General features: G+C 51.8%; 3 protein-coding genes across 4 annotated transcripts in view; 1 reads left to right on the top strand and 2 right to left on the bottom strand.

Annotated features, from left to right (window-relative positions):
* The window catches only part of LSP1 (lymphocyte specific protein 1), a 47,469-nt gene extending 30,499 nt beyond the window's left edge, over window positions 1–16,970 (bottom strand). The window contains exon 1 of one of the 2 annotated variants that reach the window (XM_041415158.1): window positions 16,583–16,970. In XM_041415158.1, the coding sequence (XP_041271092.1) occupies window positions 16,583–16,662 (80 nt within the window). In that variant the 5' untranslated portion in view covers window positions 16,663–16,970. Of the gene's footprint in view, window positions 1–5,967; window positions 6,115–16,582 lie in introns of those variants that run through there. The other variant, XM_041415159.1, reaches the window with a different exon arrangement.
* A 453-nt stretch (window positions 16,971–17,423) lies between these two features.
* TNNI2 (troponin I2, fast skeletal type) lies at window positions 17,424–23,290 on the bottom strand. The gene is made up of 8 exons (XM_041415214.1): window positions 23,169–23,290; window positions 21,168–21,197; window positions 20,976–20,982; window positions 19,156–19,197; window positions 18,746–18,874; window positions 18,262–18,351; window positions 17,951–18,127; window positions 17,424–17,670 (listed from the first exon to the last, which is right to left on the bottom strand). The coding sequence occupies exons 2-8, from the start codon at window positions 21,173–21,175 to the stop codon at window positions 17,572–17,574; spliced, it is 552 nt and encodes a 183-aa protein (XP_041271148.1). The 5' UTR covers window positions 21,176–21,197; window positions 23,169–23,290; the 3' UTR covers window positions 17,424–17,571.
* Window positions 22,006–23,152, top strand: LOC121341577. Its single transcript, XM_041415215.1, has 3 exons — window positions 22,006–22,302; window positions 22,358–22,438; window positions 22,555–23,152. Exons 1-3 carry the CDS (start codon window positions 22,167–22,169, stop codon window positions 23,145–23,147), a joined length of 810 nt encoding a protein of 269 aa, XP_041271149.1. The 5' UTR covers window positions 22,006–22,166; the 3' UTR covers window positions 23,148–23,152.

Genomic DNA, 23,290 nt, shown 5'->3' with positions numbered 1-23,290 from the left:
GCATCCTTCTTGACACACTCCTGCTGGAAAACAAGTCTGAGCCTAGAAAGGTGAGCAATTACCTTATCCCTGCTTCAAGCCGGGATTAGGAACAAGATTTGTGTCAGCGTGGTGTTTTTAATAGCACAGCTGGCTCACTTGGCAGCCCTGGGGGCGAGGCGGTGCCCCCAGCAGCAGGAGGGAGTTTGCTGTCTGAGCACGCCGTGGGAACGCTGCTGCTCCGCTCCCTGGGACAGTCGAGGCTCTCCTCGTGGATGGCCATGGCTGAGGAGCTGTGCTGCAGCAGGAGCCACATCACAGCAAGCCTCGCTCCCTGCTGCGCCAGGGCAGAGCGTCTCCACCAGGAAAAAGAGTCTGCCCCAACATACTGATCCCAAAATCCGGCGTTTGAGGGCATGGCACCCCAGCTTCTTGCTGTGGGACAGAGGCACTTGGCAGCCCTCGTTGCCATTTGCCCACCACAGAGCTGAGGGATGGTGCTGCTGCTATTTGATGCTCCATCGAAAGAGTTGGAAATGGAGGGAGAAGGAGAAATCAAAAAAATCTGGAAGCTGAAAATTAGTTTTCAGACACCATCCCAGCCAGTGTCTCAGGCCTCAGCTTTTCCAACCAGTGCTCTTTCTAGCTGAACCAGGCTCAGATACACGTGGTGGTCCTTCTCCACACCATCAGAGGATGCCAGTGACCTGTGGTTGCAGCCCTGATGGGCTCAAAGGCTCACTACAGCTTCCAAAAATTTCCATGGGCTCAAAGTTCAGGCTCTGAACATCCAATTGCTTAAGAGCAGGTAAAAATCTGGGTCAGGCCAGGCTAAAGGCAAAGAAAACCCATGTACTGGTTTCTGGGAAAGGTCAGTAGTAGGTGGAGTTCTGACAAAATAAACCCCAGGGCAGGAAAAAATCTGGGAACGGACCCACGGAGTACTCAGAGGGGACAGATGAGCTGTTTCAACTGGAGAGAAAGGATGAGCTGTTATCCTTGGGGTGAAAGCTGAGGGTGGGCACCCCACAAGACACCCAAGGAGGGACTGACCCACCATGCACTGGCTTAGCCCTTACCCTGCCCCACAGCTCGGCTGGGCTGCACATCCTCAGGTTTCTCCTGGGTTGCAAAATATGGTGGCATCACTCAGCAAGCAGCTGGCACCACAGAAGGCACCCTGGGATGTGGAAATCCCCCAGGCATGCCATCAGTCTGGCCCAAAGGGCTCGCCTGCATGCTCCTCCCTGCCAGCAGCCTCTGCTCATGTCTCCCTTTCCATCTGCCCTCCACTTGTGGGGTCCACAAAGATGCCCATCTGTTCTGCCCTGTCCATGCCAATGGGGCACAGAGGGATAAAAAAATGAATGCCACTAACAAAAACATCAAAATAGGGAAGGCTCAAGAAAGGAAGCACCACAGGCTCCTCATGACACATTGAGGCAGCATTGCAAAGCATGAATCACACTGATGAAGGGCCTGTGTCCCCTGGTGTCCCCATGCAGGCATCCCTCCCTCCTCTTCTCACACAACTGCTCTGCTACTGGCTCCTTCCTACACATTTCAGTTTCCCCATCTTCCCTTAATGAGCTGCCCCACTTCTTCACAGCAAGAATTCCTCGCTCCCTACACCTATCCAGGAGCCAAGGAGTTGAAGCAAAGTGGTGCTGCAATAGTCCCTGGAGGCAGTAGCTATCTCCCAGACAACAAACTGTGCCCAGACCATGTCCTGGCATCAACCACGCACTCCCCCACCCCACAAAAAATGTTCTTCCCTTTCAAAGCACCATCCAGCCCTCCCAAGTGCTTCAAGCTCCTTGTTCCCAGCTCAGCACTCAGGAGGTCAAGACAAAAATACTGGAGCAGCATCTTCCCTGCTGAGACACATCCTGGCAAGCTTCGGGAAACATCGAATGCAGGCGGAAAGGAAAGCGTCCCGCAGAGCTGGGCACAGCCCCCATATCCTGATCAAACTAAGTATTACACTCATGACACGCACCAAAATTCAAGTTCAGGGATTTTTAAAGCTACCACAGCGCTGAGGAACTCTGAGAATCATGAAGAATATTGCTTGGAAATGCAGTAACATGTTGTAGGGAGAAAGAAGGGGCCCTGCAGCCGCCTCACGGGTGCCACGATGTGAGTGCTGGAGGTGGCAAGCATCTCATCACATACAGCAGGCCAAAACACAGCACTGTGCAAGATTCATTTCAGATCTCACATTCTGGCTTCCCATGTTAATGGCTCCACAGAAGATAAAAATCCCATCCTACAGAGTAAATAATTAGCTGTATCCCGTGATCAAATTTTCTGACTTGTTTTTTTCCCTTGAGCTTTTTCATCCTCAAGATTCAGCCCCCTTTTCCCACAGGATTATTTGCACGTCAAACTCCTGGCATTGCAAAGACATACAATTAGAGACACTGGTTTATTTGTCGCTCTGGAGCAGCCACGCTCTGGAGCCCCTGTTCTGGACCAGGTCCCCGTTGTGCTGGGAAGCAAAGGGGTGTTGTAGCATGTAAGAACACTGTCCTTTCTCCCCAAGAACAAACCACAGCTCGCTTCCTAAGGGCACACCAGATTCAGCCACATGCCAGATTAAAGAGACAAGAGCAGCAGTGCTTCCAACTCACATCCATACGCCCACACACCCCACCCCATGGCCACACATCCCAGCCAGGCACCCAGAGCCCAGCGATGGGGACACAACTGCAGCAAGCCACCACAGCACCCAGTGGGAGCAGTGTCAGCCACGAGGCCCAATAATCCAGTTCCAAGGAGCAGCACAGCTGCTTTACAGAGAGGCTGATTTGTAGGTTAATTAAACAGCCATATTCTTTTGTGAAACACTTCAGGCTCAATAAATAGAGGGAGAGTAAAATTCCAGCAGGAGCAGATAATGAACTGAATGAATCGACATGACAGGTGCTGGATCCCTATCTTATTTATAGGAATTCATTAGAAGGAGAAGGAGAAAGAGATCGTGATAACAAGATAAAGTGGCTCATGTTTGGAGAGGACTTTTAAAAAATACAAAGCCTTGTGGGCGTGTGAGGGATCATCGCTGTAAAGGTGCTACAAAGGGAGAAATATTTCCCCAGTGATATCCCGATAGAGAAACTATGCTGGACAAGGGGAGTGCCTGGGCACACGGGCCAAAGCAGGGAAGGTAGATAGCCCTGCAATTGCCCATTCTTCTCATACCTTTCCCAGGTAATTACTCAGCCACTCGTGCTCTGGAGTTGCAAGGCCTCACCCTGGGCTCTTTTCAGCCTCCAGCTTTTCAGATGTCAATGGAACACCCCTGCCTGCACCTTCTGCACAGCCACTGAGGAAGAAGGAGGGCTAATTTTTCCAGTCCACCTCCTGGCTGGGCAGAGGTGAAAGATGTTTCCCAGAGAACTGGCTCAGTGCTTCAGCCTCCAGGTGTCTCCAACATGCCCCAGTGATCCCAAGCACACCAAACCACTCCGGAGCACCGCGTGCACTAAGCCTGTCAGCAGTCAGTGGAAAAGCCATTCAATGCAAATCTGACTCTTGGCACTGACGTTCGGGTGATGCTTCACCCATGGGCTCCTTTGTCTGAAATGCTGGGGTTTTGTTTCAAGCACAAGGCAGGATGCTTAAAGCATTGGGACTCAGGTCTTCAACCCAAAATCCACAAGACTTACACTGGTTTCAGCTCAGAAACCCTTAACCTAGCTGTTGGAGAGCGGGCTAGCAGCTCCTGTAGCTGGGCAATGCCCAGAGAAGGTAACTCCCTGGTTATCCCTGCTGTTGCCCTGCAACAGGAGCAGCCAGGTAAATCCTGACACCACACTGATATCCCCAGTGCTCATGGTTATGGCTCTGGGCAGCCTTTTTCACTGTGTGCTCCAGGTCTCCAAAGCACTCTGACACACCAGAAGAGGCCAGGACCTACACAGTGTATAACCACTCTGTTGCAGTCACCTTGGGACAGAAAAAAGCAGAGCACAGCAATCTTGACAGCAACCTATCTTCAAGGCAGAAGCCTCGAGCCACTCTCTAAAGAAGCTCTTTCCTTTCTGCAGCCAAGCTGGCAGGACTTGCAGAGCCAGCCCTACAGCTGATCTCAGGAACTCCAGGAGAAACTGCTCCAGGAGAAAAACAGAGCTGCAAAATAGGCCATGGTGTGTATGGAGCAGACCCTGCCTGTTGCACTGTTGAACCTGTGAGCCTAAGTGAGGCTTTTTGTGTGTAAACCATGGAAATCCCTCACACCCCGCTCTGCTCCTCATCTGTCAGCAGGACTGGAAAACACAGCCACAAAGCTAAACCTCAATCAGGTTAAGTGCAATAACCCTTCTCAGGAAACATTTTACATGTCACCTTGTAAAAAAAGTCCCTGTGAGTCTCTGGGACACCAAAAGTCCCTTATCCAAAGCAGGAGGAACTTGGAGATGTTACTCAGGACAGCAAAACACCCCTGGTTTAGGCTGTGCTGAGGACAGTCCTTTGGACACCCCTTTTCTCTGCATGAAGAACATGTGTTTCCCCTTGCTCCCCCGCATCTGTCACCCAGCTGACAAATTAAAAATTGCTGCCCAGCTGTAAGCAGGCAATTCCCACCCCAGTTCATTCGCCTGGCCCTCCTGAGTACCAGCTGGCCCCAAATCCGAGCTCGTCCCTGCCTTCTGCACACCCACAGAGGTTTCCCTACCCCTCGCAAGCCGCTGACAAAGCCCTGCTCTATAACAGGGATGTGTAACTCAGATCCCAGTCCCCCTGGGCTGAGACCAGGGAATGGGTCCAAGAGGCCAAACAAAAGATGAACCCAGAGGAGTCAGCTTCTCCTGCCCAATTTCCAGCCCGGGGGCCTGTGCAACCAGTGGGAGCTTCTCTGCCAGCTTCCCTGGGTCCAGAAGGGCAGAAAGTGGCAAGGTCTGGACGGGCTGTAGGTGCCCATTTACCTTCCAAGGCAAGAAACTTATTTGAGAGATGAGGTTTAGAGGCTGCATTACCAATCAGAAATCCCCAACTGACTGGAAAATGCCTGGTGAAATAAACCCCACGGTGACATCCTCCACCTCTCAGCTGGAGAGCAGCAATCACAGCGAGCACAAGGGAGCCAAGAGGCGCCCAAGGCACAGAGTTTGAGTCCAGCACTGCCCAATCCCACCTCTCACCCATCCATCTGCTCAACTAAATATGAAAAGGTGAGAAGTGCCTCTCTTCAGCCCAGTCAGGGCCATCACCATGGCACACCAGCATCATCCAGAGATGGATCCCAGAGACCCACGGAGGAAAGCAGCAATTCCAGCCCCCAGGGAAGAGCACAGTGACCGCATGGCAGGGAATCTCAAAGCCGGCAGACAATGTAGCCGTCCTCCCGGGCTCAGCGCCGGCTGACAAACGGGAATAAGCCCAACTGAGCCATCCACCTCCCTGCCCTGGCAATTATACTCTGAGAGAAAGGTTCAAAGCACTATTGTGATCAATTAAATCGAAAAAAGAGCGGTGTCAGCTTGCAGCCCTGGGAGGATCCAGCCCTTTAGTGATCTCTGAATTAAAAACGCGCATCACAGCGTGCACAACGTACAGTTCCTGCGGGGAAAAAAAGAAAAATCCTTTTTCTAGCCAGAAGCGTTCAGCACTCGGGAGACACAAAAAGCCACGTACTGAGACATCCCTTGCGGGAGAGGGGAAACCAGCGGCTCAGGTGAGTGTCACAGTACAGTTGTGCTCAGTTCTTTCAGCTGGGAGCTCCTGGAAAAGCCATCAGTAAGTTCAAATCTGCTTTTCTCATACAGCTTTAGGGGAGGAGAGGGAGGGTTATCTATTATCCTTCCTTCGAATGCATGGGGTCTGCTGGAAAACCAGCGTTAAGGACGAAATTCCGCCGATTTAAAGGGACACGAAGATGGTCGGCTCCCTTTCCCCCCGCTCCCTTTCCCGCACCGCGCCCCTCGGCGCGGGCACATCCAGCCGGAGCCGGCAGCGGGTCCCGGCGGGCAGGTGGGCGCTCACCTGATTAGGTTCTGCAGGCCCTGCTTGCTGGAGTTCCTCCTGAGGATCGCGCTGGTCATGGTGGCCGAGCCGCGGCGGGCAGGGTCCCGCTGCCGCCCCCTCCCCAGCGCCGCAGGCAGCCGCCCGGCACTCCGCGCTCCCGCGGCCCCCTCTCCGCCTTCAGGAAGTTCTGCAGCTGGTTTCCTTTTGTTTCTGCTAGCCCCCCCTCCCCGCTCCACACCCCCGGCTTGTCTCCTCCACCTCTACCTCCTCCTCCTCCTCCCCCTGTGCCTCGTGGAAGTGTCACGGGAGAATCTCTGCGGGCCCCGCAGCACAAAGCCCGGCGCTCCCCACTCCCCTGCGAGGGGGATTCTCTCCTGCCTTTAACTCTTCTCTCCCTCCTTCATCTTCTCAGCCCCATCCTCTCCCCCGCCCTTTTTTTTTTCCCCCCTTCTGTTTTTTCCCACCTTGACCACTGTTTTTCTGATTACACAAAGCAGCTAGGGAGCAGACATCCAGGTTGGCAACTTGCACCCGACGGGCTGCAAATCGCTCCTGCTCCATTCACAGCAGAAGTCTTGCATGAAGGTCTCACCTCCAAACAGTCCCTGCACGCCCGAAGGTGAGCCAAGAGTCAGATTAACACGAAAGGGGCTTAGCACCTAAGGGAAATGCCACACCAGAGGAAAATGTTCTCCTGGGATGGAGATAGCAGCAAGATTTTGGGGGAAGCCACAGAGCTACAGCCTCAGGCAGGCTACACCCTGCTTCTGCTCTCAAACATTGCCCCCTCACCGAGTCACCAAGTCGCCCATGCCTCAGTTTTCCCAGCCATCAAATTGGGCAAGAGGCAAAAAATTCAGCTAAATCCGGCTTGCCTCCTTGAAACGCTGATATTTCAGGAGATAAAAGAAGTGCTAGAGTGTTTGATGAAGGACTAAGATAAGACAAAATGCTAAAACAAACTGCCCATCTGCCACACATTCAGATTGTTGTTCTTCATGCTGCCTCCTCATGGGAGTAGTCTTGGGAGGAAAAAACAGAAGAGTCTTTCTCCCTAAACTGCATCTCCGTGTGCTTTTTGGGTGAAAAGAGAACCTCCACTATGCCAAACCCAACAGGTGCCTGGACTTGTACCTAGCAAGTTCCAGTCCTGCCTTATACTTGCACATTATGGTGCTCATGGCATGGCCTGCCCATCTTCCCCAAGGTAAGAGGGAATATTCCTCTGGCTGTCTGCAAAATGGGAGCAGTTATGATGGAACCACTCTGCTGAGACCTTCACCTTCCTTCTGCTTTCAGTCCCTCTCATCTCATTTACACATTACCTTTCGATCTCTTCTGCAGAAATGTTTCTTTACTCATGGTAAGCTGAAATGGGGAAGTTGCCCATGAAATCCACCAAGAAATCTCAATAAAAAAAAGGAAGTACCTGCCCTCCCTTCCCCTGTCTCTTCATTTCAAAACAGCTTGGTTTTTCTCCCCTGCAGGTATTTACTAAGCATCACCTAAGTGATTATGAACAACAAAATCCACAAAGCACAGCCATTGATGCTGGCCTCACGCTGTGGGCTGCTCAGATGATGGCACACTGCATATTTTTCTTTCTAAATTCAGTGAGAAGATGCAAGAGATCCACCACAAAAGATCTCTTGCTAAAAAAAAGCTTGTCCCAGCCCTGCAAGTGCTTGCAGGAGTAATTAGGTTTAAGCATGTGAGCATTCCTATTGACTTCACCACAATTGGCCAGAGTTGAAGTGAAGTGTGCATCTACAGGGTTTTTGTTTTGGAGAGAATCGGTCCAAACCTGCCACTGACTCCCATGGTCCGAGCCAGGCAAGGAGGCAGCTTGCAGGAGCCCTGGCACGCAGAGATGTAGCCCGGCAGCAGCTGGGGGTTGAATGAAATCACTGCAAGCGTTCTTCATTCAGAATGAAGGCAGAGATGCCAGACGATCCTCAGGGAGCCAAGGAGGGGCAGGGAGGAATGCAGCCACTGCCACCGGCAGAAGGCAGGAGCCTGGAGGTAACAGCACACTGCTACCTATGGGAGGCTAAAGTCTCTGTGTAAATGGGCAGAGGAAAAGCTGTTAATTCCCCCAGCAAGAGAGCCTTGGCTCCGCGCGGGTTTGACTCCCAGAGGATGCCAGCATGAGCTCCTTGTCTTGAAAGCACTTGGCAGACTTCCACCCCAGTTCCAGGACTGATTGCCTCTCAGAGATGGGGCTTTCAATGAACAGGGCTGACAGAAACCATGCTTGGATGATGAAATGCAGGACTGGGGAGAGGTCATGACATTAGCTCTTACTGGTCTAAGGTGCTAAGATAATTTGGAAACACCAGAAGTGAGGCAGTGAGGAAGGGGGTCCCTTAACTGCAACAGGCATGAGGCTGAGCTTTGTGTTGCTCCCAGGGAGAGAAATTCCTGGTACTGAACTCTGCCTGGAAAAATCTTTTAAGGTGGCTGGACAACTCGACCTCTGGGGAAGGCTTCCTGCCCTTCTCCTGGTTTTCATCTTTGAGAAAGATATTCAATATGACGAACTCTGCCTGGAAAAATCTTTTAAGGTGGCTGGACAACTCGACCTCTGGGGAAGGCTTCCTGCCCTTCTGGCTTTCATCTTTGAGAAAGATATTAAATATGACAAGAAAACTCATCCTTCCTCCAGCATCAGCAGGGTCCTGCAGGACCACAGTGGGAAGAGAGCAGGACAGGACCCACAGCTTGCAAGAAGGGGAATGGACAGAGTCACTATTCCCATCTCTGTGGGGCAGGGAGCATTTAAACCCACTACTCAAAAGCACAAAGGACGTGTCCACAGAGAAATCCCAGGAGAAATCCCACACCACTGCCTTGGAGTGCAGAGGCACCTTGGGACCCCTCTCCTCTCCTGCCCCTCACTGCCACGTGCATCAGTGTGAGTCACACCATGTGTCCAGGAGCAGTAAGGTCAGCATCAGTCCCACAGCTGCTTGGATCCTTTCACAGAAACAAACCCCCTGGTCCCACCAGGAAGTGGGTAGGAGTACAGTGGACACAGGAAGAAAGAAAAAAAGAATTAATTCATCTGTTCTTTTTTGGCACAGTTTAAGCTAGGAGAAACACCATAAATCTCTGCAGCAAAACACCACCCCAGTACAGGAACTGGAGCACCCAGGAGCACATTGTGTGGCACTGGAGTTCCCCAAAGCTCTTCCCTGCAACAGGGAAGGCAGAGAAGGTGAAATGCTGTGAGAGAGAGCGGGTCTGCCTCCATCCCTGTGGGAAGGAGGGCTGGAGTCCCAGAGAGATAGGGCTGCACCAGTTCCCGTTAATTACACAATCATTCTGCTATGTAGCACTAGTTGCAAAATCAGTTGAAGGCTCACACATGGTCAAAGGAAAAAAAAAAAAAGAAACAAAAATACCCTAGTACTGCTAAATACAGCTCAAGCATTTCTCTCCAATATTGCTGGGATGTCAACCACTGTCAGCATAAGCCCCAAATCACAGTCACTGCAAGGGCCAGTGCTTTACAAGTGCCACCATGGTTCCCAGAAGTCCATGCCTGCATGTCAGTGGTGGGATCCCACCCTGAGAAGATGCTCTCACAGGGACAGCCTCACATCTTCAGCAAGGACTAAGAGCCCTGGAGCCTCTCTCCCAAGTGGAGACCCTGTGCCTCCACCAGCAGCCCCTAGGACAATGGAATAGACGAGGGGTGGTCTCTAGTTTTCCTTTTAAGTGATGCATCTTTCCCTCTGCCATCCTACACCTCTCCCCCTATCCTGACATCCCACCAGCCTCTCCTCACCAGGCACATGCATCCACCACTTCGAAACCAGCCTTTGAAACCACCTCACCTTCACCCTGAACTCCTACTTAACTCAGTCCACCTTACTCTGCCAGCACTCGCTTTCAGGCAGCCAAATACAGAGACCAAGACAGGCAAACAAGAGATAATCCTGAGGAGAGAGAGCAGTAGCAGCCAAAAGCAGCACATTGTCTGCTTCCCACCAGAACAGCTCTTTACAAGCACCAAAGTGTGCTGCCAGGAGGGCAGGGCGCCCCACCTCTGCAATTCGCTCAGGATGCAGGGCAAGGCGTCCAGTCCCAGGGTGCTCCCCAGCACCCCTTCCTCTGTCCTGGCATGAGTCAGGAGAGGATATTCCCGAGGCAATGCACGACCCCATGGGTGTCCAGGGAGGCGGGGCTGCAGGCAGGAGCCAACTCTGTTGGCTCAGGGTTGTTGCTCAGAGGAGCACCATGAAAAACACATATCATTGTGGGTCTAAACAGCCAACAAACACTGTGTCATACGAAGTCTGAAATATTTGGCATGGGATCAGTGATGACTTTCTTCCTCTGACATCCAAAGAGGCAGAAATGAGAGGGAATCAGAAGCTGGATCTAGAAGGAGCATTCTTCCTCCTCTACCTCACTGCCACCTCTCACCCTCACACAGAATGGAAAACAGACACTCCCTGGGGAACTTAAGGGGTACATCCATAAACCTAAAATCACTAGGTTCCATCGTGAAGTTTGCTTCATTTATTAGTGACAGGGGAAGATGAAAATTTACAAGCCTTGTAGGAGAAGATGCTTTTGCCCCAGGGGTGATACACACAAGGACAAAGGATGGATTTAAAAAAGAGGGGAAGGAGAGGAGCATTACCAGGGCAGCCCAGCATGGTTAAAGGAGATCTGGGCTCCTCTTGCACCAAGGGCTGGGCAAACAACAAGAGACCACCTGAGCCACTGCAGTGAGCCACCATCCAGGTTTCCCAGACCAAGGGCTAAGGCCAAGTGACTGAGCCAAGGCCTGGAGGAGTGCAGCTGGCCCGGCATGCCGAGCCAGCACCATTTCTGATACTGTGCCCTGCTATCTATATATTATGTTAAATCAACAAAGCCATTGGGAAAGAGACAGGAAGACAAAACAATGGCTGCAGATAAGACACTCCCATCCCACACAGGAGGGTCATTACAGGACAAGAGGAGAACTATTGGCCCTGAGGAGGCAGGCTCCATCTCTTAGGGATGCTTGTCTACCGCAAGGCCAAGAAGCAGGACACAGGATTCCAGCCAGGATGGATAAGATGTAGGCAGCTGCTGCCAAGAGGTTGTCTTCCCCCAGCAGACACTGTAGGAAAAATCTGAAAAAGGCCTTTTTATAGCATCACATTGCCTCGTCATGAGTCTCTGCTCAGCAACGTTTGGAAAGCTGCTGAATGAACTTGAATTTTGAATGTCTATTTAAAATAAATGAAGTGGTCTTTGCTTTGATTAGGCGGATTAGATGGACACTGGGCAGCTGAAGACACCTTCAGACATCTTCCATGCTGGGCATAAGCGGTGCACTACCAGTAACAGAGGCACCTCCTTCCTTCACCAGGTGGCATCTGTGTGACACGTTTAAGCATCGCCCAAAGCCGTGCAGCACGATTTGTGGATGGGCCCGAAGGTGAGTTCCACTGCACTGTGAGTGCAGCCCTGTGTCGAGCCGTGCTGCTCAGCTGACCACACAGCTTTCAAGAAGTAAAATAGAGCTTCTGCCCAATATAAACTTATTAGCTCATCTGCAGCTGGCTCCAGGCTCTGATGCAGCACCGTGTTGTGCAATACAAGCAGTTTTAGCAACCATTAATCTCCGCTTTACAGTGCCGGGCTGTCAATCCAGCTGGGGTCAGGGGACACTAAATGGATCAGAAGGAACTCCCGAGCACCACTGGGCAGTTCCTGCATCCCTCACTTCAAGTTGCTCCTTGTCCCAGGAAAAGGCATCTAGCATCAGCTTGCCCATATGCATCCATGCTTCCCTCGCTAAGCCTGGGCAAAAGACAGGAGCTGTTTTGAAAGGGCTCGCAAAAGCATCATCATGTACTCAAAAAGCTTGAAGATACATGGCTCCATCAAGGGGGAATAGTCATTAATGCTCCAAAGTGAGGCCTAAAGAAAAGCTGAGAGGAGCCTTTCTGCACAAAGGGCAGCTAATGCTGTATGCAGGAAGATGACAACTGGAATTCAGAAGCAGCAGAAGAGATAAATGCCACCCACAGGAAGAGATCCCACCAGAGCAGGGGTGCACAGCCTATGTATCACAGTAGTCTGCCCTTCAAGACAGCTCAGCTTGGGCAAAATGCTGTCAGCTCCTGGTATGGGAAGCTATGTGACAACTGCAAGGAGGCACTTATTTCAAAAGGAAATTATTATTGTCATCAATTTTACTGGGAGAGAACTCTGCCCTTCCTAAATAGCTGGCAGCCGTGATTGTTTGGGGTCTGTCAATAATTCAGAGTTTGTCAATGCTAATGGCTCCAAAGCAAGCTTGCACTGGAAAGGAAACTGCTTCTGCAGCAGAAAAACACAAGCACAGAAGAAAAGATCATATTTTCCAAGCTATCTGGCAAGGACTTGATAAAAGGCACTGCACAAACTGTCTAGTCAGCTGCAGCAAGCAATAGATACCTAGAGCTGGGAGAGAGGCTTCCTTGGTAATGCAGAATGAATCCCTAACAAAAAATATCTGGTTTCAAAATGAGTGCGTAAGCAAAAGAGCCAAAGGCCTCCAGCTGATGCAAACTGGCAGAGCTTTCTCTGTGGCAGGCAGAGGGATGGTGCTGACACACACTGGCAAAAGCATTTGGGCCGACGTGTCTGTGCAATAGCAAGAGAAATCCAAATAAACTGAGCTCCAGCTAATCTGAGTCTTGCACTTCTCAGATCAATTGCTTGCAGATTGCCCAAGTTTCAGACCACTGGATGGAAGTCACCAATTAAGCCAATAGAAGCCCACTGACTGCCATTTCCATTCATTAATAAATCCAGCTGGGTTTGCTCATGCATCTGCCTCTTTATCCATGTATTTCTTGGACAGTTACCAGTTGCACCAGGCTGCTGGGAACCTCCACTGCTCATGTGAGACAGGCTGAACCCAAGTAGTTCCTGGGTTTGACACTCCCACTGAATATGGACTGAATATGGAGCTCTGCTGCCAGCCCCAGCAGCCCATCCCAGGAGGGACTTGCTTAAAGTAGCAAATATCAGAAGATATTTTGTCCTGCCTTGCTGCCAGTTCTCCTGCAGGGGATGGGGGCTGCAGGAGTGGAGCCCAGAGACCTGCCCGTGAGAAAGACAACTCTGAGTGCCGAAACCTGGGATTAAGACACTTCAAAGGCTGCCTCACACATCTGGTGTGCGTTAGGATGGATGCACTGGCAAGGAAAACATACATGGGCTCCAAGTGGGGCTGGTTAACCCACTCGTGACTGAGCCTCTGTGGAACATGAGGACAGGCTGAGGACTGCGAGACACCCGTCCAAGCCTCAGGAGAGCGAGGCTCAAATCTCACTAGTGGCCTGTGCTTCCTAGCGGATTCTGGGAAATCAGGGAGCAATTCAGGTGCCTGAACACATGTGTCAAATGTGGGATGCCTTGGGTTACCTCAAATAGCTGCCAAGACCTGGCAGATGTCACACAGGTCGAGTAGGAAACCACCTCTTCTGGGTACCAAACCACAGTGGGCAAATTCTACAGTCAGGGCATCCCTTCCCCTTCCTGACCATCTCATCTCAGCTGTCTGGCCTGGCAGTAGAGATAACCTGTCCTCTGTCCCGGAGGCAGTAGCCACAGGCATAGCCATGGAACACCCACCATGGTGACACCCTGACCTTGGCTGGGCACCGTGGGTGCTCCTCTAGCACTGATCATACCAAATTCATGCCATGCAGGACAGCTGCTTTCCCAGAACGTGCAGCACCTCCTAGGATATATTTTTTGACCCATACCAGATGGCCATGATCCAGAACACGACCTGGGCAAAGAGGCCTGAGCCCCTATCATACACCCCTGTGTCTTCCTTTCATTGATGTACATCCCCAAGGCTTCTCCTCATCAAAGGCTTTGAAGCAGAACCACACCATGAACACCCATTCCTTGTGCACTTGGCTTCAAAGGATGCCAGAGCATCACCTCAGTAATCCCAAAGACAGCCTGATGAGGAGTTTATTGGACTCATAAAGAGAAGAGGAACTGCAGCTACTCCCCAGGCTGCTGTGCAAGCTGGGGGAGCAGAGCCCTCCCTCAGCTGTTCCAGGTGAGCAGGCAGGTCCCTCCCAGGCAGGTTTGCAAAGCTGGACTGTGCCAGGAGAACAGCATGGGGAGGATGAAGTGAGAGCACCAAATCCTTGTGATGTTCCCTCTGAGCCCCACTGCAGGTCTGCAGGCAGGCAGAGCCAGATTACACTCTCAGGAGCCTGGTGGTCATACCAATGCCTCCTGGAGCCTGAGCAACAACTTTCTTTGGGCCAGGATTCCCACGCCCCTCAAAGAGAAAGCTGTTCCCAACAAAAACATGACGCTGAGGAGGTCTCGGAGCACCTCCTGGCCAGGTGGTGTGTCCAGATGTGAGCCAGAGTCCTGACAGAGGCGGCAGCCAGGCTGGGTGAGTGCCTAGCTGGGAGCAAGTCCAGCTCTGAAGAGAGCACCAGGGCAGCAAGGAGTCAGCTCAGCCCCCAGGCAGAGCCCACAGTTGGGCTTGTGGGTCACAGGGGTGACAGATGCAAAGGGGGATGCAGGCAGAGCATCACTCAGGGCTGGATTAGCAAGGTCAGTGAAGGTCAGAGCAGAGGGGCCCAGGATCCCCAGGGCATACCAAGGTTAAGCATTTCCCTGCTGCACAGCCAGCCCTTCCAGTTATCACAGGGTTTTTGGATTTGAGGAAAAGCCCTAAACCCTCTGAAGTAAGTTCACCTGATGAAATCCAGGGCAAGGGATTCCCACAAACTTCAGAGCCAGACTTTACACCAATAGTTTTTAAAAAGCCAGCCTTTCAGCCAGCAGAGAGTCTTCTGTGTTTTAAAAAGCAAAGTGCAGTTCAAATGAAGGCTGCTGGGCAATCCCCTTGCTTTAACACACACTCCTCCAAACCCATAGCTTTACATAGCAAAATAAGCCTGAAGGCAAGGCGAGGCAAGCCAGGCTTATTTTATTTTTTTTTTCCTTCAAGGAGAAAAGGACAGTGAAGGCACCTGATACCTCCTATAATTAGAGACAGTTCTTTATCCCTAATGCCACTGCCAGACCACCTATATCCAATTTGGAAACCAGAAGTATAACCCAGCTTCATTAAATAATCCATCTGGTCCTCCCCTGTTAATTTCCCTTCTATTTTCCACTTTAATGAGCCCAGCTGGGTCAAACTGTGACCAGTTACTCCTGAGCAGGGATCAGCCATCCCTCCATTCTACCCCCAAGGAATCTGGTGTACTGAGGGGTCCAAAAACTCTCCAAGTATCAGTTTTCCCAAACAGCCTCCTTCCAACCATGGGTATACTTAGCAACAGCAGTCATTTCAGCAAAGACCCTTGAGACTCCTCTAAGGATCTGGAGAATTCAAGACAGCTGGGGATGGACGTGGCAAGGAAAAGCCTGGGGCTTGCTGGCACAGCAGAGCCTCTCCCCAGGCAGTGACCATACATGGGCTGCCTGCCCTGCAGCTCACGGGAAGGGAAGCCCCAGGAGGACAGAGACAGGGGAATTTGGGAAAAGCCAATCTGCCTCCCAGGTGCAGGTGTCCTGCAGAGCACAGCCCAAGGGATGTGCCGGGCCGTGGGTGTAGGAGCTAAGGGCAGGAGTTACCTGAAGCCTCCAGGGCTTTACAGAGAGCTCTGAGTATCAGACCCTGTGCATACTGAGCTCCCAACCTCTCCCCATCAAGGCAGAGCAGCCCAAGCAGCCATCTCTCCAGAGCTCCCACCAGCTTCTCTCTTATTTGGGTAGGCTCACACCACAGCAGTTTCCCATGTAGCAATTCCAGTTCATGGAAGAGAGCTTAACACCGGTCTGGTTCAAGCAGACTTACAGCAGCATCAACAGGCCTTTGTTTTTCCTATCAACATTAGCTGTGCCAGCTCTCAGAAGCCTCGGGGAGAAATGCTAATGTGAGCTTTGAAGCTGGAGGTGAAAATTCAGGCAACCTCCCAAGCTCCCTGGATGCTCAGCCTGAATCCCGTCCAAATCTGAGCACTTTGGGTGATGCACTTTGGCCAAGCTTATCTCTCTGCCTCCACCACAGACAGATGTGGACTCTGCTACTGATCTGTCTTCTTTTAGCCCTCATGGAAAGCTGTCTGTATTCAAGTGAAGAGACCCCAAATTTTACAGTCTCTGCTGATAAAGCAATAAAGCAGAGCAGAGGCACAGGGAGATATATAATTTTACAGCAGCCAGCCTGAAACATTGCCAGGTTAATTCGGCTGGAGACACAGGGGATGCAGCAAGAAATCAGATGTGCCCAGCAAGGAGAGAAGGCAGCTGGTCTCCACATTAGAGAGGTCTTAGAGATGGGGCTGATTTCAGCTGCAGAGCAGTTCCAGATCACCAGATCTCTCACTTGAGCTTTTCTGCTGCTGGAGCTGAGGTTCCTACTCAATCAACCCCTTCCCAAGGGTTTGAAGTTCAAAGGGGATGAGACCTTTAGGAAATCTAAGTTTCATCCTAGCTGGAGGAGCTTGTCAAAAGCCTGATGGAACATCTGACCTATTCCAGCCTCATGGGTCATCATTGTTCTGGCTGCACATCCTCCTTTCCCTCAGTGCCTCCCCAGCTTCCCAGCTTCCTGGGACTGGAAGGCAGCTGTGGTGTCCCCAAGCCTCACCTCTCATTCTCCTCAGGGGATTCATCTCCCACTTGGCTCACTCCTTCTGCACCCTCCTGGCACCCCTCCGAGTCTGACATCTTCTCCCCTGGTTGGCACAGCAGCCCCACAGACAGCTCCAGCACCAGGGTGCTGCCACTGTTTCGCTTTTCCTGTGCTCAGCAGAAGTGAGCTGTGCCGGAAACTTCATGGGCTGAGGGTTTGGGGGGATGGGAGAAGGCAGAAGGAAGGTGAATTTGGGTGTTTGTTTTGTTCTCTTTTAAAAACCATTGAGGCTGATTTAAGATTTTACTTGTCGGCAGCTAAAAATTTGGAAGTCCTGGGCTAACCCAAAAGAAAAGTGGCCAGCATGGACATCCCCACCATGGCAGGGAAAGGACTGACCCACCGCCCCCTCGCCCCCCCCCCCCCAGCTCCCCATGCCATTCTGGTGGCAGCCATCATCTCTAAATCACAGCACCCTACACTGTACCAGTCCCAGGGTGCTGCTGCAGGTGCTGCCAAGGTTCTCCTGATTTCACACCTCTCAAATCCCACCAGAGCCAAAGGGTCTGCTTCTGCCCTGCAGATGCCACCCCTCTCCCCCTTTCTCAGCTCTTCCCCACAGCTTCCTGCTGATGCCATCGTGGACTGGGGTTCTACAACACCTCTTGGGGCTTGGATTGTTGTCTCTTTGTCTCTTCACCACTGGGGAAGGGTATGAGTACCTGCAGCTTTGGACAGGGACCAACAGCAGAGAGGTCCCCCATCTCCTCAGCACAGCCCCTGCCACAGTGAGGCAGTCCCTGCTGGCACCATGGCACGAGTCGGGGTCTGGCCACCCAGGCAGGCAACACCCACCTCTCCCACCAAAGCTTTATTTACATCACTGCTGCCATGATGCAGCTCTTCACAAAACTAGAGAGAAATGACACCCAGTCAGCACCCCTGAGCCCGATGGGGCAGCGGGGACAGCAGGGAGAGGAGGACGGCTGTGGAGACACAGGTGCTTAGGACTCGCCAGCCTCAAACATCTTCTTTCTGCCCTCCATGCCGGACTTCTCCTCAATGTTCTTCCTCCAGTCACCGACATCACGCAGATCCTTCTCCTGGGGGAGGGATGGTTGTGTTGGTGTGAATGGTGCCGTGGTAAGAACCAACCCGGCCCCAGCCCCACACGTGGAAACCCCCATGTCAGCTAGAGGGACCCAGTTCCACCCATGCTATACATCTTTTTGAACTGCACCCTCCTGTTTCAACATCATGGGTGCCAGAGAAGGAAATACCGAGCAGGAAGAAGAACATTATGGAGAAAGAGTCATTCTGAACCCTGTCTATCTTACAGGGAGGTGTGAGCCCTGAAGGGAAAAAAGGAAGAGGGAAGGATACCTTCTCAGTGTCCTCCTTCTTCACTTGCTTCAGGTTGGCTCGGAGGTCCATGCAGACCTTGTGCTTGGAGCCCAGCAGGGCCCGCAGCATCGCGTCAGCCGACATGCGCACCCTGCGCAGCGGCGGCCGCTTGAACTTGCCACGCAGGTCAAAGAGTTTCTGGCTCAAGTCTTCCAGCTTCCAGGGGGAATGAAATGATGGGGGGTGGAGAGAGAGTGGCATGGGTTTAATGAGATGGATCCAAGCAGTACAGGGAGGCATGAGGAATGGGTTGCAGACTCCCCTGAAGGATGGCTCCAGAGGAAACTCACCTCCTTTGTAGTCTTCTGTAGCTTCACCTCTGTGTCATACCTCTCCTCATCCACTGACTCTATCTTGGCATGAAGCTTTTTGCACAGCTCCTGGGAAGAAAGTAAAGAGGGATGTTGACTGCTAGGACCCACACATGATTCCTCTCTCCTGATCACTCTGGCTCTGAAAGCCCTCAGTCCAGAAGGCTAGATGGGATTGAGGTGAAGAGGAGCTTGTCAGCCAGCTCCTAATCTCCATGCTACTGGCTGCACACAAATGCTGCCTCAACACACCATTTAAAACACATCTTTCCTGCCAGCCAGACCACTTTTGTTTTCAGAGAGACCCCACCTGCCTCCCAAGCCAGCTGCATGTTCATCTGGCTGTAGAGTAACACAGGGTGAGGAGAGGGTCAAGACGGGAATGCCAGTCTAGATCCACCAGGCTGACTGATGGAGTCAATATTTTCTGCTCCAGCACTGAAAGTGTTAAAGTAGCCTGTACCTGAAGTTCCTGCATGGATCCTGGGAGTGACAGAGGAGGGCAATGTTCTGCCAGGTAGTTTTGCTTCTCCACTTCTTTAGCAGCTGCTTCCTTTTCTATTTCAGTGACAGCAAGCTGGAGCATAGCACTCTGGAAGGCAGCAGGAGAAGCATCAGTGCAGGGTAGAAGCAAGGAAGGAGGGTAGGGGGTTCACCGGGGAGTGGGAGTCCTGGCGGAGAGGGGAGTTCCCATAAATACCAGCATTTCCAAGCAAGGGATAAGATAGAGACCCAATAAGGAGTGGGGTGGGAGGCCCCTATGCTGTGCATCGTGGCCTCTTCTAGTAGGGAGAGTGCTGAGAGCTGGCTGGCTTGGGATGGGAGGTGGGAAGGTCGGGACACACATCCCACAGCCACAGCAGTGCCACGTACCTTCAGGTGCTGCCGACGGGCAGTGGCTGCCCTCCTCTTTTTCTGCAAGTGGAAGAAAAGACAAGACAAAAGAAGGTTATCAGGTGCCCATTCCCCTTTCCATTGCTCTTCCCCATGCAATGCCACAGTCCATCAAGGACCTGCAGCCCTGCCAGGGAGATGGCTCCATCCTGACACACAGTTTGTCCCCAAACCAGCAGCACTCAAGGAAGAGGCTCCCTGCTGAACCCAGCTTTGCCAGCCTCAGGTAGCCAAAACCTACAAAGTCCCAGAGGAGAAGATAACAAGGGTGATGAACTTGAAAAAATATGTATAAAATATGGCTTAAAACTTGGCTTCTTGGGACTTTTAGCCTTTTCTCTAATTTCCCCTTCACTCAGATGTGTTTTCTTTGTGCTCAAGCTAATGACTCCCATGTTCCTGGGCACTCAGGAGCTGTGGGATGTCTTTCTGAGCAGTCCAGAGCATGTGTCCTTCTGACACTCTGGTGACAAGGACAGCCAGGCAGGTGAAAACATGAAGGCTGTGTAATTTCTTGGAGCTGGGAAGATCCAGCACAAGTGATGCTGAAGCAGAGGTTCATCACAGCTGGAGGACAGACCTGACCACAGGCTGCCCTTCTGTCCTTGCCAAGCTGGACCAGCAGCCACAGGACTCCAATTTATAAAAAACCCACAACTTCTGCATTTCAGCTGTTTCCTGAACATTTCACTCAGAAGACAGGGCACGGCTGAGTTGGGCTCCCCAGGGGGAAGCACATCTGATATGCTGAGGGGCGGGGAGTAGAAAGCAGCACTTGGGTGTGGGTCTGTGCTGCAGAAAGGAGGAAGTGGATAGGGATGTGCAGAGTGAAATGTAACAAAACCTGACATGTCTCACATAAGTAAATGGTGCAAAGGCCCTCCTGACAGGGCTGGAGGGCTCTGCAAGTAAAAGGCACCCAGCTCAGAGATGCAGCACACTATTAACCATCAGTCAATCAGATCCCTTGAGGTCTGTTAGTCCAGGGCTTATTCTCCACCTGAAAACTGGTACCTCAGCAAAGAGTGTCCTCCTAGCCTTTTCTGGGAGGTCTGGGTTTGATGGGGAGTAAAAGAACATGTTGGTTATTGGCACCATTTTGTGGCATTTCTATGTCCCTGACATCCTCTTTTCTCTCAGTGAGAACAAGCTGGAGCTCGTGGTGTTGCAGACATATGGGGAGATGCCAAGCAGAAATGAAGGATGGAGCAATTTGCTAAGAGGAAATGTGGAGTGACAAAGCCACAAACAATCCTCCCACACCTTCCCCTGCATTTCTCCAGACACCCCCAGCCCCACCTGGCTTTGCCAGAAGCCAGAGAAAACTTGCTAAGAATGAAACTTCCACCCTGCTCACACTCCCCTGGATCCAGGTCTCCTTGAATTGCCTTTGAGGAGGGCTTTGTCAGTGCTCAGTGGGTAGAAAATGAAGGGCTAGATGTGGAGAAGGAGGAGAGGATGCGAGGCCAAGGGCGGGATGATGGATGGATGATGGAGGAGAGGCGGCTCTGGACCACTGCCTTCCCAGCACCATCTCGTGGCCGACTTGGGAAGCAGGAATGGAGGGAAAAAAGCATCTACCTCCAAGCCAGAGGACAAAAAAAAAAAGAAAAAAAAGCCTTTCAAAAGGGATTTTTCTTCTCCTTCATGTGTTTACCAGGAGGAGTCAGCAAGAAAATAACCATGAGCCATTCTTCCCACACACACACTCAGCAGCTGATTTTCCTAGGGAGGAATGGTGAAGCCAGGACTGCTGCCATAAGCATTGCTAAAGGAAAAACCCAGCAAAACACACTTACCTCTTCACTGTTCAGGAAAATCAGATGGACAAGGAAAGGAAGGAAGAGAAAGGGGAAAGAGGAAAAAAAGGCAGTTAGTTAGCATCCTAACTGGAAACAAGCAGAAGAATCTTAACAAGCATAAAAGTTGGTGGTTGAACAAAAATTTTTAAATGCCAACAGTGTATTAGAGACAGAAAAATGGGAACTTACTCAGACATCTTGGTTTAGATGGTTGTGAGCCTGAAATGAAAACCAAGAGAAAAAGTTAACAACTATTCATGCTTGTGGTCTCTTTTTTTGTGGGTTTTAAACCTTTTTTTTATTTTTTTGGGTATAAAAACAAAGCAAGACTACTCTAGAAAATAAAAAGAGGAACAGGTCTGTTCTTATTTCCCAACTTCACCAATTTTTCATCATATAGGGAACTAGGCTGTAGTTTGTAGATGAGAGGTAAACATCTCTTCATAGCAACACAAACCACAGCATCAAGGGACTTCTGGAAAAGACCAAATGGGGTTGAGCCAGAAAAAGATTTGTGACAGTGATTCCTGCAGGTATGTTTCTTGTCTGACCCCCACAAAACCATTTTATTCAATGAGGGAAGAAAAGGCAAAAACTATTTTCAGTTTGCTGCTTTACTTTGCCATTCAACCTTGCTTCACTTCATAAACAAGAAATATCCCAAAGCCAGCAAAGGGCTGGCAATGACCCCAGGTGACAAAGAAGGACTTCAGAGGATGCTGCTGCCAGTGTAGGCACTCATTCTGTGGGACAGGGGAGCCTGTTGCAGCAGCTTCAGCACAGCTGGAAGTTGTGGTTGAGTTGATACAAGCACAAAAAAATTCCCCAGGCAATCCCTCACATTTGCTTTAAGTGGAAATTTTACACATACAACACAGAGTATTAGGGAAGAGATGGAAGAGCACCTTTGGTTTGCTGTAAATGATTTCCACATAAATAGAATTTTACTTTTCTATCAGAGCAGTATCTCCTTGCATCTCCTAAGCCTGATCTTTGCAGAACAGACAAGGCCCCCAAACGTAGTCTGCAGTCCTGGGAGGCTCTGTCAGGAGGGGAAGTGTTAATGGGGGCTCATGCCCGAGGCAGGAGGCACAGCTTGCAGGGCCAAGGAAACTTTATCCTGGAAAATGTGCGGGCCCATCATATTACTTCAGAGAGGAGCGGGGGGGAGGGAAAGTGCTTCTAAAAATGGCCAGGGAGCTGCAGAAGGAGCTGCAGCTGTCTCCTGGGAAGGCAGCCTTTCCGCGGTGCCAGCCCCGTGACTCGGGGCGGTGGCGGCGATGCGGGGCGCAGGTGGCGGGGCCGCAGCGGGGCCGGGGCCGCGGAACGCGGGCTGTGTCCCGGACAGACATCCCTGTCCCGCTCCCGCTCCGGCCGAGGAACGCGGGCTGTGTCCCGGACAGACATCCCTGTCCCGCTCCCGCTCCGGCCGAGGAACGCGGGCTGTGTCCCGGACAGACATCCCTGCCCCGCACACCGTGCCGCTTCGGCTGAGGAACGCGGGCTGTGTCCCGGACAGACATCCCTGCCCCACACACGCTCCGGCCGAGGAACGCGGGCTGTGTCCCGGACAGACATCCCTGTCCCGCTCCCGCTCCGGCCGAGGAACGCGGGCTGTGTCCCGGACAGACATCCCTGCCCCGCACACGCTCCCGCTCCGGCCGCAGCCACGCCAGGGGGACAACGCCTGGCTGCAGCTCGCTGCCCGCCATGTGGGCTTCGAATCACCTGTTCTGCAGGCAGCACACCATAAATTTGGATGTCGGTGCCTGCCCGAGGGTGTTTTTGGGCAGGAAGGCGCTGCAAGGGCCCGGTAGGGAGCCGAGGAAGGGTGTAAGCAGCGAGCATAGCCGAGTCACCGCAGGCAAGGATCCTGAATCCCGTGGCCCTGCGGAGGTCAGCGTTAGGCTCCACTTGCCCTCGCCACTCAAGCTGAGAGCAGAACCAGCCAAGGCAGGGGAAAGCATGAAATCGGAAAGAGAAAAGCTCACTGGAAGAGACAGAGCAAACCTTTCCAATGCACAGACCCTCTCCAATCAGCAGAGGATGAAGTGTTATTCGTACCCCTGTTTCTCCCAGCAGGCCACCCCCACCTGGTATTATCTCCTTAGTACTCAAATAAGTAAATCTGCTCCCCTGTCACTCCCTAAGAGCAAGCTGGGTCGTTAGGAGATATGCAGAAAGGCTCACCCGAGTCTGGAGAAAATCAGAGTCGTGCTGGCTGGACGGGATGGACAGACGAGCCGCAGGCAGCTGGCTGAGTAAGGAGGTATAAAAGGGCTTCTCGGGTGGCTCAGCAGAAAATCCACCTT

This window comes from Onychostruthus taczanowskii, unplaced genomic scaffold (genome assembly GCF_017590055.1).
Source record: "Onychostruthus taczanowskii isolate IOZ18803 unplaced genomic scaffold, ASM1759005v1 scaffold49, whole genome shotgun sequence".
NCBI classification, from domain to species: Eukaryota; Metazoa; Chordata; class Aves; order Passeriformes; family Passeridae; genus Onychostruthus; species Onychostruthus taczanowskii.
The sequence above is the reverse complement of the archived record's forward strand: the minus strand, read 5'-3'. Positions and strand labels throughout refer to the sequence as shown.